Source organism: Embiotoca jacksoni, unplaced genomic scaffold (assembly GCF_022577435.1).
Source record: "Embiotoca jacksoni isolate LCO1_2020_lvr unplaced genomic scaffold, fEmbJac1.0.p SCAF_106, whole genome shotgun sequence".
Classification (NCBI taxonomy): domain Eukaryota; kingdom Metazoa; phylum Chordata; class Actinopteri; family Embiotocidae; genus Embiotoca; species Embiotoca jacksoni.
The window spans coordinates 464590-479070 of NW_027185237.1; the positions used below are offsets into that span (position 1 = coordinate 464590).

General features: G+C 45.5%; 1 protein-coding gene across 1 annotated transcript; it reads left to right on the top strand.

The window, feature by feature from the left end:
• The first annotated feature begins 1027 nt into the window (after positions 1-1027).
• pi4kb (phosphatidylinositol 4-kinase, catalytic, beta) lies at positions 1028-14046 on the top strand. The gene is given in 13 exon segments (XM_069176816.1): positions 1028-1125; positions 3276-3551; positions 3553-3961; positions 4862-5239; positions 6684-6911; positions 9567-9794; positions 10459-10568; positions 10652-10756; positions 12494-12617; positions 12707-12972; positions 13055-13187; positions 13543-13663; positions 13746-14046. Coding segments are annotated over 12 exon segments (2532 nt in total). The 5' UTR covers positions 1028-1125; positions 3276-3303; the 3' UTR covers positions 13928-14046.
• The last annotated feature ends 435 nt before the right edge of the window (positions 14047-14481 follow it).

Sequence of the window (14481 nt, forward strand, 5' to 3'; positions counted from 1 at the left end):
ATGTTTTTGTCCTTTTCTGATTTCAAAAACAACATTAAGTTCAGTTTAATGCTGAAAGTAAAACCATAAATGAATCAAACTTCTGGACATTTCATACTGAATTTATAAAATAAAAAGTTCATTTGGGAAAACAATTTAAGAATTTTCTGGAAACAGTCATTCTTGTTGCTCTAAAATTATGTTTTGGTGAAAGAAAATGTTTTATATGCATGCAAATGTCTTTTAATGTCAGCTGGAATAAAACTAAAGAAGGGAAGATAGAGACCTGTTTTTAAATCCCTGCAGTTTATTTCAGACGGAGGAGTTTGTTCATGCATCTGTTTGTTACCTGTTTGTTTGTTTGTTTGTTTGTTTGGTATTTCCGGTATTTTTACTTTTCTGACTTTAATCTTCCTCTGATGTTTTCCTGAAGAAGATGAAAATCTCTTATCTTTAAACTGCTGGAGTCAAAAATATACAACGAAAATAGCAGCTTTGGTCCTTTTTTGTTGGTTAATAATTGTTCTGTCTCCTTGTTTAATGTTTAAACTGAACCGGGTTTCACTGGAGAAAACTGGCTGCAGGTGTTTCTGAATGTTTTGAGTTTGACATCATTAAATCATTAATCATTAAACAATCATTTAAGTTTCAGTTAATTTAACTTGGAAGTAATTTAATTGATGAACATGTTGCTTTTTTGTGAATTCCTCAACTTACAGCTCCTTTTAAAATGTGTTTTCAGTATTTTCCTGTTCTTTTTTTTTAAATAGTGATGAGAGATTTGTGAATCCAATAAAATACATTGTGGTAAACATCAACGTATAGATTTACCATTAAAATAAAAAAAAAAAAAATTATATTCATTTTGTATCTGACGTGGCCATTGTTTCCGTTTTCATCAGTTTATATCATAATCAATAAACGGTAAGTTATAGTTTTATTCATCTAAAAATAAAGACAAACTGCTCGGACCTCCTCCTCCAGCAGGCGGCGCTGCAGCACAGGAAGTCGTCTTGCTTGATTGACAGGAAACAGCAGCACCCCCTCGTGGTCGTCAGCTGCAGCTGCGATGCAGATCAGACAGAATCAATGGAGGCGACGAGTTGGACGTGAAACTTCCTTCCAGACCCACTGAACTGTGACCAGGTAAGACTCGCTCACCTGGCGGCGCCCTGACACGTGACCGCACCTGGAGATCTCACGTGTGCTAACGTTAGCATTTAGCACGACAAGCAACAGTTGGCCCTGCTGCTAATGCTAATGCTAATGCTAACTGTGTTCGTGTGTCGGAGCTTTGATTTTTAGCTTGTAGCCGATTAGCAGCTGAAGGATCCGGTCGGTGATGGACGCGAACAGCACCGGGACGGTACCGGGCTGTTGTTTGTTGTTGTTTGTGAACCGGTAACGGGTCACTGCGGGTCAGCGAGCAGCCGGATCATCGTCGTCCGGTCGCGGAGTTCATCGTTAGCCGCTCAGCTAACGAACCGGAGCTGTGACACAAATATACTCTTATATTTATATTTATATTTATATTTATTTATATACTCTTTATTTATATTCATTTATATACTCTTTATATATAAATATACTATTTATATTTATTTATATACTATTTATATATAAATATACTCTTTATATTTATATTTATATTTATTTATATACTCTTTATATATAAATATACTCTTTATATATATATTTATATACTCTTTATATATAAATATACTCTTTATATTTATATACTCTTTATATATAAACATACTCTTTATATTTATATTTATTTATATACTCTTTATATATAAATATACTCTTTATATTTATATACTCTTCATATATAAATATACTCTTAATATTTATATTGATATTTATATATAAATATACTCTTTATATTTATATATATACTTATATATATATAAGTATATATACTCTTTATATATAAATATACTCTTTATATTTATATTTATTTATATACTCTTTATATATAAATATGCTCTTTATATTTATATTTATTTATATACTCTTTATATATAAATATACTCTTTATATTTATATATATATACTTGTGTATATATATACTCTTTATATTTATATATATACTTATATATATACTCTTTATCTATATATATGTACTCTTTATATTTATATTTTATAAATATAAATATACTCTTTATATATATTTTTTAATGTATATAAATATACTCTTTATATTTATATTTATTTTTTTATGTATATAAATATACTCTTTATATGTAATATATATTTATATATATATATAAATATATATATACTCTTTATATATAAATATACTCTTTATATTTATATATTTTTTTAAATATATATAAATATACTCTTTATATGTAATATATATATTTATATATGTATAAATATATATATACGCTTTATATATAAATATACTCTTTATATTTATTTTATTTTTTTATGTATATAAATATATATAAATATACTCTTTATATTTAATGTATATATTTATATATATATATATAAATATAAATATACTCTTTATATAAAAACATCCATGTTTATAATCATAAATAAATAAAATGTTTTTTTGTACAACTCGTCTCCGAATCAAAACAAAGATGGCGGCTTTGACGGTGAACTGAGTCGCATCTTGTGAAACGGAGTTAAAACCTCGTTTGTTTATTGAAGTGAGTCTCTGACGGGGTTCCGGACACTAAAGCTGCTGGTTTTAAAAAGGACCTTCAGTGTTTTTGTTCTTTAAACTTCGCCGGAGAAATCATCTCTATTAAAAAGCTAACGGTTAGCTCGGTGCTGCTGACGTCACACGGACTTTAAACTCGGGACTGAGCTCGCGCTGATGCTCAGCTTGGCTAACAGCACGTGACCGTCTGGAGGGGAGGGGGGGAGGGAGGGGGGAGGGAGGGGGGGGGAGGGGGGGCAGTGAGCAAAGAATTATGAATTAAAAGCAGTGAAACTCTTTGATTAAAACAAGCAGACAGGACATCGATCAACCAGCTGATTAAAGTTTAAACTTTATCAGCTTCAGACACATTTACATTTAATTGTTGATTAATTTTGTGATTATTGATTATTTGTTTCGTCTGTAAAACATCTTTTAAATGTGGTCTAAATGGTTTTTCTCAGATTTTTCCCTGAAAGGAAAATAATGAAGATTAAAGTGAGCGATTGATTTTACAATTTAAAGAAATAAATTAATATTGAATCGAGAGTCTGAAAACAATCCCATGATGCACTGCTGCTCGTTTTATACCAACCTGTGGGACAGGTGCTGCTCTGACCTTTGACCTCTGTTTCAGCAGAGGAAGGGGGAGCTTCCCAGCAGCCATGATGGAGGACACAGAGCCGGACTCCTCCCCCGCCCCCTCTGATCAGAACAGCCCCTCCCCCTCCCTCTCCATCACCTCCTCCCCCTCCCTGTCCCTCCCCTCCACCCCGTCCTCCTCCTGCGGCCCCCCCCCGGCCGTGACCCCGCCCCTGGGCGTCATCAGCGAGGGCGTGGTTGATCTCGGCCTGGTGATCGACGCCGCCGTGGCCCGGCGGGCGTGTCAGCAGGTGCTGCAGAAGGTGAAGCTGCGGCGGGACGACGACGTCGCCGCCCACCCGGAGAACGGGGCGGGGCCCTCCGACGCCGAGCCCTCCGACCCCCCCCGACCTCCCCGCCGCCGCCAAACCGTATAAGACTCGCGAGGACGCGGACGACCCCGAGGGCCCGGCGCCCGGCTCGGTGAAGAGCGCCCGGCGGCGGCAGAGACACAACCCGTCCAAACAGTCCTGGCTGCTGCGCCTGTTCGAGTCCAAGCTGTTCGACGTCTCCATGGCGATCTCCTACCTGCACAACTCCAAGGAGCCCGGCGTGCAGGCGTACATCGGCAACCGGCTCTTCAGCTTCCCGCACGAGGAGGTGGACTTCTACCTGCCGCAGCTGCTGAACATGTACATCCACATGGACGAGGACGTGGGCGACGCCATCAAGCCCTACGTGGTGGGTGATGTCATCGCCGCGGTTAACCCTCCGAACGCCCGCCGGTCACGTCTCCTTTCAGACTGCAGCTCAAAGTCAGACGACCTGGTCGTTTCTATGGTTACAGTTTCTGAACGGAGTCGAACCTGCTGGACTTCAGAGAGTTAAACCACGTCTTTAACAGTGAGTGTGTGGGACGTGTCCTCCTGTGGGACGTGTCCTCCTGTGTGACGTGTCCTGTGTGACGTGTCCTCCTGTGGGACGTGTCGTCCTCCTGTGTGACGTGTCCTCTGTGTGACGTGTCCTCTGTGACGTGTCCTCCTGTGGGACGTGTCCTCCTCCTGTGGGACGTGTCCTCTGCGTGACGTGTCCTCTGTGTGACGTGTCCTGTGTGACGTGTCCTCTGTGTGACGTGTCCTCTGTGACGTGTCCTCCTGTGGGACGTGTCCTCCTCCTGTGGGACGTGTCCTCTGCGTGACGTGTCCTCTGTGTGACGTGTCCTCCTGTGTGACGTGTCCTCCTGTGTGACGTGTCCTCTGTGACGTGTCCTCCTGTGTGACGTGTCCTCTGTGTGACGTGTGTCCTCTGTGACGTGTCCTCCTGTGTGACGTGTCCTCTGTGTGACGTGTCCTCTGTGACGTGTCCTCCTGTGTGACGTGTCCTCCTGTGTGACGTGTCCTCCTCCTGTGTGACGTGTCCTCTGTGTGACGTGTCCTCTGTGACGTGTCCTCCTGTGTGACGTGTCCTCCTGTGTGACGTGTCCTCTGTGACGTGTCCTCCTGTGTGACGTGTCCTCTGTGTGACGTGTCCTCTGTGTGACGTGTCCTCCTCCTGTGTGACGTGTCCTCTGTGTGACGTGTCCTCCTCCTGTGTGACGTGTCCTCTGTGTGACGTGTCCTCTGCCCTGCTGCTTGTCTGCAGGTGCACCGCTGCAGACAGAGCATCTCCTTCAGCCTGCGGTGTGCGTGGCTCCTCGGTGCGTACTCCTCCGACATGCACATCTCCACCCAGCGCCACTCCAGAGGAACCAAGCTGAGGAAGCTCATCCTGTCGGACGAACTCAAACCTGCGGGGGCCCGAGCCCGCCGGGACCCCCTGACTCTGACGCCGTTCTGCCCCCTGCTGACGGCCCCCGGTCCCCTGGGAGGAGGAGGAGGAGGAGGCGGGGGGGAGCACGGTCTGTCTCCTTCCAAACGGACTCACCAGCGCTCCAAATCGGACGCGACGGTCAGCATCAGTCTGAGCAGCAACCTGAAGAGGACGTCCAGCAACCCCAAGGTGGAGAGCAGCCAGGACGAGGTAACAGAGGCCCCGCCCACCTTTTAAACACCGTCTATAACGTGTTCATCTGGAGACGTTTTTTAGAACGTGACGTCATCATTAACGTCACAGCTGCGTGTTCTAAATCACACGTGTGTGCTGAGGAACCAAAGACTCTGTAGCTGCATCTCCTCTGATGGTCCCCCCCCCTCCCCCCCGACCCCCTAAATCTGAATTTATTTGTTCATTTAAGCATCTGAAGTGAAATCTTTAAACCGATTTGTTTGGTCAACAAACATTTTATTTACTTTTCAAAACGACGAAGACGATATTCTAAATATTGAGAATGACTCCGTCAAACGAGTCGTCGATCGTCAGCAGATCTGATCAGCTTTGTTCTGATCGATCGAAGCCGAACCTTCATCATCATCATCAGCTGCTCCTCTGTGACCTCTGACCCTCAGGACAGCAGCTCCGGCTCCGACAGTCTGGAGTTTGAATCTGGTTCCGTAAGTCCACCAGCTTCCATGTTCTGAACCTCCAGGGGTGCATTGTGGGAAATGAAGTCTGTGACAGAGGCTGTGGGTTCTGGTTCTGGTTCTGGTTCAGTCCGCAGACGCCAGCTGCTCGTCCGCGGGCTGACCCGGCTGTAATTCTGTGTTTCTGTGGATCCAATCAGCTGTTTGAGGCTCCGGGTGACCAATCAGGACTGGATGTCTGTGCAGTGTTAATTGATTGATTGATTGATTGATTGATGTTTATGTGTCGGTTCTGGTTCTGGTAGTCTGGACATGAGGTTTACAAACATCTAAATGACCAAACTCCATTCAAAAATCTGTTGTTTTAATATCAGTTTGTATACAGGTGGACACTGATGGTGAGTATTGATCTGTTTTCTGATCAGATATGAATACATTCAAATTTCTCTGATTTTTAGGGTTAAATCTGGGTTGAAAACTGAACATCAAGCAGTTCTTCAGGGAAATAATCAACCTAGTGGCAGAAAAAGTACAAATATTAATTGTATTCAGTGTTTTCCTGAAGTTTGTGGAAGACTGGTTGGAAAAGCTCCAGCAGGTAGTAAATAAACAACCATAAAGGTTAACACAAAACGTTTGTGTGAAAAACATCTGATTGATGATTTTCTGGGTGTTTAAATAAATTACTCACAACTATTTAAGCTTCAGAATAAGTTAATATAGCGGGAAAAATAATACTAATATAATAATGAACATCCTTTTTGATCGGCCACCAACCAAACCCTGTGCAGTTTTCTGGGTATTTAAATAATTAAGAAATTTGATGTTTTTCTCGATGAATTGAAACCACATGGATGATTTTAAAAAGTGTTTCTGAACACAAACCCGACACACAAACACGAAACCTTCACCTGTCCCTCCCTCCCCTGAGCTCACCTGACGTGGTGACCTAAGCCCCGCCCCCTCCTTAACCCCGCGTCTCCGTCTGTGTCGCCTCCATCCAGCCGGTGCGTCTCGGTCCTCAGAGGGAGTTCATCAAGTCCCTGATGGGCATCGGGAAGCGTCTGGCCACGCTGCCCACCAAAGAGCAGAAGACGCAGCGGCTGATCTCAGAGCTGTCGCTGCTCAACCACAAGCTGCCGGCGCGCGTCTGGCTGCCGACCGCCGCCTTCGACCACCACGTCGTCCGAGTGCCGCACACGCAGGCCGTCGTGTTGAACTCCAAAGACAAGGTGAGAGACGTACGCCTGAACACGCCTGAACACACGCCTGAACACGCCCCTGAACACACGCCTGAACACGCCCCTGAACACGCGCCTGAACACACGCCTGAACACGCCCCTGAACACACGCCTGAACACGCCCCTGAACACGCGCCTGAACACACGCCTGAACACACACCTGAACACGCCTGAACACACACCTGAACACACACCTGAACACACGCCTGAACACACACCTGAACACGCCTGAACACACACCTGAACACGCACCTGAACACGCCTGAACACGCACCTGAACACGCACCTGAACACACACCTGAACACACGCCTGAACACACCTGAACACACGCCTGAACACACACCTGAACACGCCTGAACACACACCTGAACACGCCTGAACACACACCTGAACACGCCTGAACACGCACCTGAACATGCCTGAACACACACCTGAACACACGCCTGAACACACACCTGAACACGCCTGAACACACACCTGAACACGCCTGAACACACACCTGAACACGCCTGAACACACACCTGAACACGCCTGAACACGCACCTGAACATGCCTGAACACACACCTGAACACGCACCTGAACATACACCTGAACACACACCTGAACATACACCTGAACATACACCTGAACACGCCTGAACACACACCTGAACACACACCTGAACACACGCCTGAACACACACCTGAACACACACCTGAACACACGCCTGAACACACACCTGAACACACACCTGAACACACGCCTGAACACACACCTGAACACGCCTGAACACACACCTGAACACGCCTGAACACACACCTGAACACACGCCTGAACACACACCTGAACACGCCTGAACACACACCTGAACACGCCTGAACACACACCTGAACACGCCTGAACACGCACCTGAACACGCACCTGAACACACACCTGAACACGCACCTGAACATACACCTGAACACACACCTGAACATACACCTGAACACGCCTGAACACACACCTGAACACACACCTGAACACACGCCTGAACACACACCTGAACACACACCTGAACACACGCCTGAACACACGCCTGAACACACACCTGAACATACACCTGAACACACACCTGAACATACACCTGAACACGCCTGAACACACACCTGAACACACACCTGAACACACACCTGAACACACACCTGAACACACACCTGAACACACGCCTGAACACACCTGAACACACGCCTGAACACACACCTGAACACGCCTGAACACACACCTGAACACGCCTGAACACACACCTGAACACGCCTGAACACGCACCTGAACATGCCTGAACACACACCTGAACACACGCCTGAACACACACCTGAACACGCCTGAACACACACCTGAACACGCCTGAACACACACCTGAACACGCCTGAACACACACCTGAACACGCCTGAACACGCACCTGAACATGCCTGAACACACACCTGAACACGCACCTGAACATACACCTGAACACACACCTGAACATACACCTGAACATACACCTGAACACGCCTGAACACACACCTGAACACACACCTGAACACACGCCTGAACACACACCTGAACACACACCTGAACACACGCCTGAACACACGCCTGAACACACACCTGAACACACGCCTGAACACACGCCTGAACACGCCTGAACACACACCTGAACACGCCTGAACACACACCTGAACACACGCCTGAACACACACCTGAACACGCCTGAACACACACCTGAACACGCCTGAACACACACCTGAACACGCCTGAACACGCACCTGAACACGCACCTGAACACACACCTGAACACGCACCTGAACATACACCTGAACACACACCTGAACATACACCTGAACACGCCTGAACACACACCTGAACACACACCTGAACACACGCCTGAACACACACCTGAACACACACCTGAACACACGCCTGAACACACGCCTGAACACACACCTGAACATACACCTGAACACACACCTGAACATACACCTGAACACGCCTGAACACACACCTGAACACACACCTGAACACACACCTGAACACACACCTGAACACACACCTGAACACACGCCTGAACACACGCCTGAACACGCAACCGGGATGTTTACGGCGCTGAAGAGTTCAGATCAGGGTTCAGTCATACGAGGTCTCTTCCAGACGTTCAGTTTATATTTTTCTTAGATCGCTGGAATATTCTTCTTCCTGCTGTATTTTTCTCTCTGCAGTTACTGAACTTGTTTCCTGAAGATTTTATCTCTTTCCTGCTCGTCAACAATCACTTCAGTCAACATGTCTCTTCTTCCTGAAGCTAACGACAGCAAACATGCAGGAAAATCAACATTTCAAAAGCGCTTCGGCTCAAAAACGACGACTCGAACGAAGAGCCATGTCAGTTTGTAAAACTCCTGTTGATGTATTAAAATATGGGAGACTGAGAGCTTTACAGACACGTGTATTTAAATACAAGTAAAATAAACCACAACAAATACATACAAAATTAGAATTTTTTTTTTTTGTTTTTTTTTTTTTTTTTTTAAATACAGAATTTGAAAACAATCAATGGAAGAAAAAATAAAACAGTCGTAAACTGATTATTTTCATGTACGATGACCTCATCAGTCATGTGACCCGTGTCCCCCTCCTCTCCCCCCACAGGCTCCGTACCTGATCTACGTGGAGGTTCTGGAGTGCGAGAACTTCGAGACGTCCAGCGTTCCAATCCGGATCCCGGAGAACCGGATCCGGAGCACGCGCTCCGTGGAGAACCTGCCGGACTGCGGCATGACGGCGGAGCAGCGCGCCGGCAGCTTCTCTGTCGTCCCAAACTACGACAACGACGACGAGGCGTGGTCGGTGGACGACATCGGAGAGCTGCAGGTGGAGGTGAGGTCCCGCCCACACAGGATGTGATGTCATCGTCATCTCACAACATATTATACATTCAACATTCAGATTGTATTTATATTATGATATTAAAGCTTCTTAAATAAATGAAGCTACTGGGAAAAACAATAATAACAATATTTATAACACACTAATTTATATTTAATCTATTTTTGGACTTGCTGCCAAACAAACTGCTCACAAGTGTTCAGTCAGATATTCTGTATAATGTTTATATTTTGGATAAAAAACTTTTAAGATCTGGTTCTAAAGAGATGAAGTTGAACCAGTGACTGACTGGAAGGAAGGAAGTCACCATCAGCAGCATCCTTCACAATAAAAGTGTTTCACATGGAAGAATTAAAAATAAAATAAGATTCATTATTATAAAAACAGATCAAGAGGTAAATAAACCACGAAAGCAGATCAGACATTGAAACTGGGAACTAAAGGGGACCGAGGACGGAACCCTGAGGAACACCTGAACAGATCAGAGGGATTGAAGAGGAACCAGAACCAGCACAGTTCTGTTGGGTGGTTCAGTTGCACTCAGAAACTGTAATAATGGTAACATCCCATCCTCCCCCGTCCTCTCTGTCCTCCCCCATCCTCCCCCGCCTTCCCCCATCCTCTCCTGCTGTCTCTGTCCTCCCCTGTCCTCCAGCTCCCAGAGATCCACACCAACAGCTGTGACAACATCAGTCAGTTCTCGGTGGACAGTATCACCAGTCTAGAGAGCAAAGAACCCGTGTTCATCGCTGCTGGAGACATCAGGTCTGAGTACACACACAGTACACACACAGTACACACAGAGTACACACACAGTACTGCATGTTGACGTGTCCTCTGTGTTTCAGGCGCCGTCTGTCGGAGCAGCTTGCTGTGGCGCCCACCACCTTCAAACGGGACCCAGAGGACCCGTCAGCTGTTGCTCTGAAGGAACCCTGGGAGGAGAAAGTCCGGTAGGTGACTGTAGTTTCTGACTGTATTTCTGATTGTTTAGTGTTTTTCTGAATGTAGTCTGTATATTCCTGACTGTAGTCTATATTTCTGACTGTAGTCTATATTCCTGACTGTAGTCTATATTTCTGACTGCAGTCTATATTTCTGACTGTAGTCTATATTTCTGAATGTAGTCTATATTCCTGACTGTAGTCTATATTTGACTGTAGTCTATATTCCTGACTGTAGTCTATATTTCTGACTGTAGTCTATATTCCTGACTGCAGTCTATATTTCTGACTGTAGTCTATATTTCTGAATGTAGTCTATATTCCTGACTGTAGTCTATATTTCTGACTGTAGTCTATATTCCTGACTGTAGTCTATATTTGACTGTAGTCGGCATGTTTCTGACTGTAGTCTATATTTCCGTCTGTAGTTGGTGTGTATATTCCTGACTGCAGTCTATATTTCTGACTGTAATCTATATTTCTGACCGTAGTCTATATTCCTGACTGTAGTCTATATTTCTGACTGTAGTCTATATTTCTGACCCTAGTCTATATTTCTGACCCTAGTCTATATTTCCGTCTGTAGTCGGTGTGTATATTCCTGACTGCAGTCTATATTTCTGACTGTAGTCTATATTCCTGACTGTTGTCTATATTTCTGACTGTAGTCTATATTCCTGACTGTAGTCTATATTCCTGACTGTAGTCTATATTTCCGTCTGTAGTCGGTATGTATATTCCTGACTGCAGTCTATATTTCTGACTGTAGTCTATATTTCTGACTGTAGTCTATATTCCTGACTGTAGTCTATATTTCCGTCTGTAGTCTATATTTCCGTCTGTAGTCGGTATGTATATTCCTGACTGCAGTCTATATTTCTGACTGTAGTCTATATTCCTGACTGTAGTCTATATTTGACTGTAGCCGGCATGTTTCTGACTGTAGTCTATATTTCCATCTGTAGTCGGTGTGCATATTCCTGACTGCAGTCTATATTTCTGACCGTAGTCTATATTTCTGACTGTAGTCTATATTTCTGACTGTTGTCTATATTTCTGACTGTAGCCTATATTTCTGACTGTTGTCTATATTTCTGACCGTAGTCTATATTTCTGACTAGTCTATATTTCTGACTGTTGTCTATATTTCTGACTGTAGTCTATATTTCTGACTAGTCTATATTTCTGACTGTAGTCTATATTTCTGACTGTTGTCTATATTTCTGACTGTAGTCTATATTTCTGACCGTAGTCTATATTTCTGACTGTAGTCTATATTTCGGACTGTTGTCTATATTTCTGACTGTAGTCTATATTTCTGACTGTTGTCTATATTTCTGACTGTAGTCTATATTTCTGACCGTAGTCTATATTTCGGACTGTTGTCTATATTTCTGACCGTAGTCTATATTTCTGACTGTAGTCTATATTTCGGACTGTTGTCTATATTTCTGACTGTAGTCTATATTTCTGACCGTAGTCTATATTTCTGACTGTAGTCTATATTTCGGACTGTTGTCTATATTTCTGACTGTAGTCTATATTTCTGACTAGTCTATATTTCTGACTGTTGTCTATATTTCTGACTGTAGTCTTTATTTCTGACTGTTGTCTATATTTCTGACTGTTGTCTATATTTCTGACTGTAGTCTATATTTCTGACTGTTGTCTATATTTCTGACTGTAGTCTATATTTCTGACTGTAGTCTTTATTTCTGACTGTACCTTTCTGTGTGCTTCCTGTAGGCGGATCAGAGAAGGCTCTCCTTACGGTCACCTTCCTAACTGGAGGCTTCTGTCTGTGATTGTGAAATGTGGCGACGACCTGAGGCAGGAGCTGCTCGCCTTCCAGGTGCTGCAGCAGCTCAAGGTAACGCCGTGACCTCATCAGTTGTCGGGACGACACAAAGACGTGACCTTGTCCCGGTGTAGGAGGTGACCGGTTGTTTGTGTGTGCAGTCGATCTGGGAGCAGGAGCGCGTCCCGCTGTGGATCAAACCCTACAAGATCCTGGTGCTGTCGTCGGACAGCGGGATGATCGAGCCGGTGGTGAACGCCGTGTCGCTGCACCAGGTGAAGAAGCAGAGTCAGCTGTCGCTGCTCGACTACTTCCTGCAGGAGCACGGCGCTCCGACCACCGAGGCCTTCCTGTCGGCTCAGAGGAACTTCGTGCAGAGCTGCGCCGGCTACAGTCTCATCTGCTACCTGCTGCAGGTCAAAGACAGGTGAGGGACGACATCATCGCCTGCTCAGAGACGTTTGACTCCGCCTTCCTCCGGTTCAAACTCTGCTCCTCCCTCCTCTCAGGCACAACGGGAACATCCTGATGGACGCCGACGGACACATCATCCACATCGACTTCGGCTTCATCCTCTCCAGCTCGCCCAAGAACCTCGGCTTCGAGACGTCCGCCTTCAAACTCACCGCCGAGTTCGTAGACGTGAGTTTGTCACGCTGAGGGAAGGAGTGTGTGTGTGGGGGGGGGGGTGATAAACCCTGTGTCAGGTGTGTAGTTTTTAAACCCTGTGTCCGGTCTGTCAGGTGTGTAGTGTTTAAACCCTGTGTCCGGTCTGTCAGGTGTGTAGTGTTTAAACCCTGTGTCCGGTCTGTCAGGTGTGTAGTGTTTAAACCCTGTGTCCGGTCTGTCAGGTGTGTAGTGTTTAAACCCTGTGTCCGGTCTGTCAGGTGTGTAGTGTTTAAACCCTGTGTCCGGTCTGTCAGGTTTGTAGTTTTTAAACCCTGTGTCCGGTCTGTCAGGTGTGTAGTGTGTTTAAACCCTGTGTCCGGTCTGTCAGGTGATGGGCGGTCCAGACGGCGACATGTTCAACTACTACAAGATGCTGATGCTTCAGGGTCTGATCGGCGCCAGGAAGCACATGGACCGCGTGCTGCAGATCGTGGAGATCATGCAGCAAGGTAAGAGCCGCCTCCTGATAACAGCACCACCTGCTGGCTGTTAGCGGCACAGCGCTGACTGCCCCCCTCTGTGCCCCCCCAGGCACCCAGCTGCCCTGCTTCCACGGCTCCAGCACCATGCGAGGTCTGAAGGAGCGTTTCCACATGTCGCTGACGGAGGAGCAGCTGCAGCTGCTGGTCGATCAGCTGGTCGACGGATCGATGAGGTCGCTCACCACCAAACTGTACGACGGCTTCCAGTACCTCACCAACGGCATCATGTGACCTGACCCTCCCCCCACCCAGCGTGTGTGTGTGTGTGTGTGTGTGTGTGTGTGTGTGTGTGTGTGTGTGTGTGTGTGTGTGTGTGTGTGTGTGTGTTTACAGACTGAGGAGCTGATGACCTCCTACTTTTATAACTCCACCCTCTTCTGCTTCTTCTTTTATTTTATTCCAGTTTCTTCTTTTCTTTTTGTTGAATGTTTTTTGTTTCGTCGTTTCTTTAGAAGATTTCTCAGTTTTCTCTTCGTCTCGTTCAGTTTCTGTGTTCCTCCTCTTCCTCTTTTTCCACATTCAGGCAAGCTCTCTGATTGGTCGCTCAGCCGGACTCTTTAGCCAATCGGAGAGCAGCCCAGTTTTAGTTTGAAATGTGAACAGTCAGCAGGCAGCGGGGTTTTTTTTTACAGGTGAACCAATGGACATGTTGCCATGGCGACGCTGCGCCTGGTGGAGGACAAAGACAGCGTTTAAAGGACCAGACCACGTGTTTTATGTTTTGACTGCAGATTGTTGTTCTGACCCAAAATAAAACCAGCTGGTGTCGACCTGCAGTCTGTGGG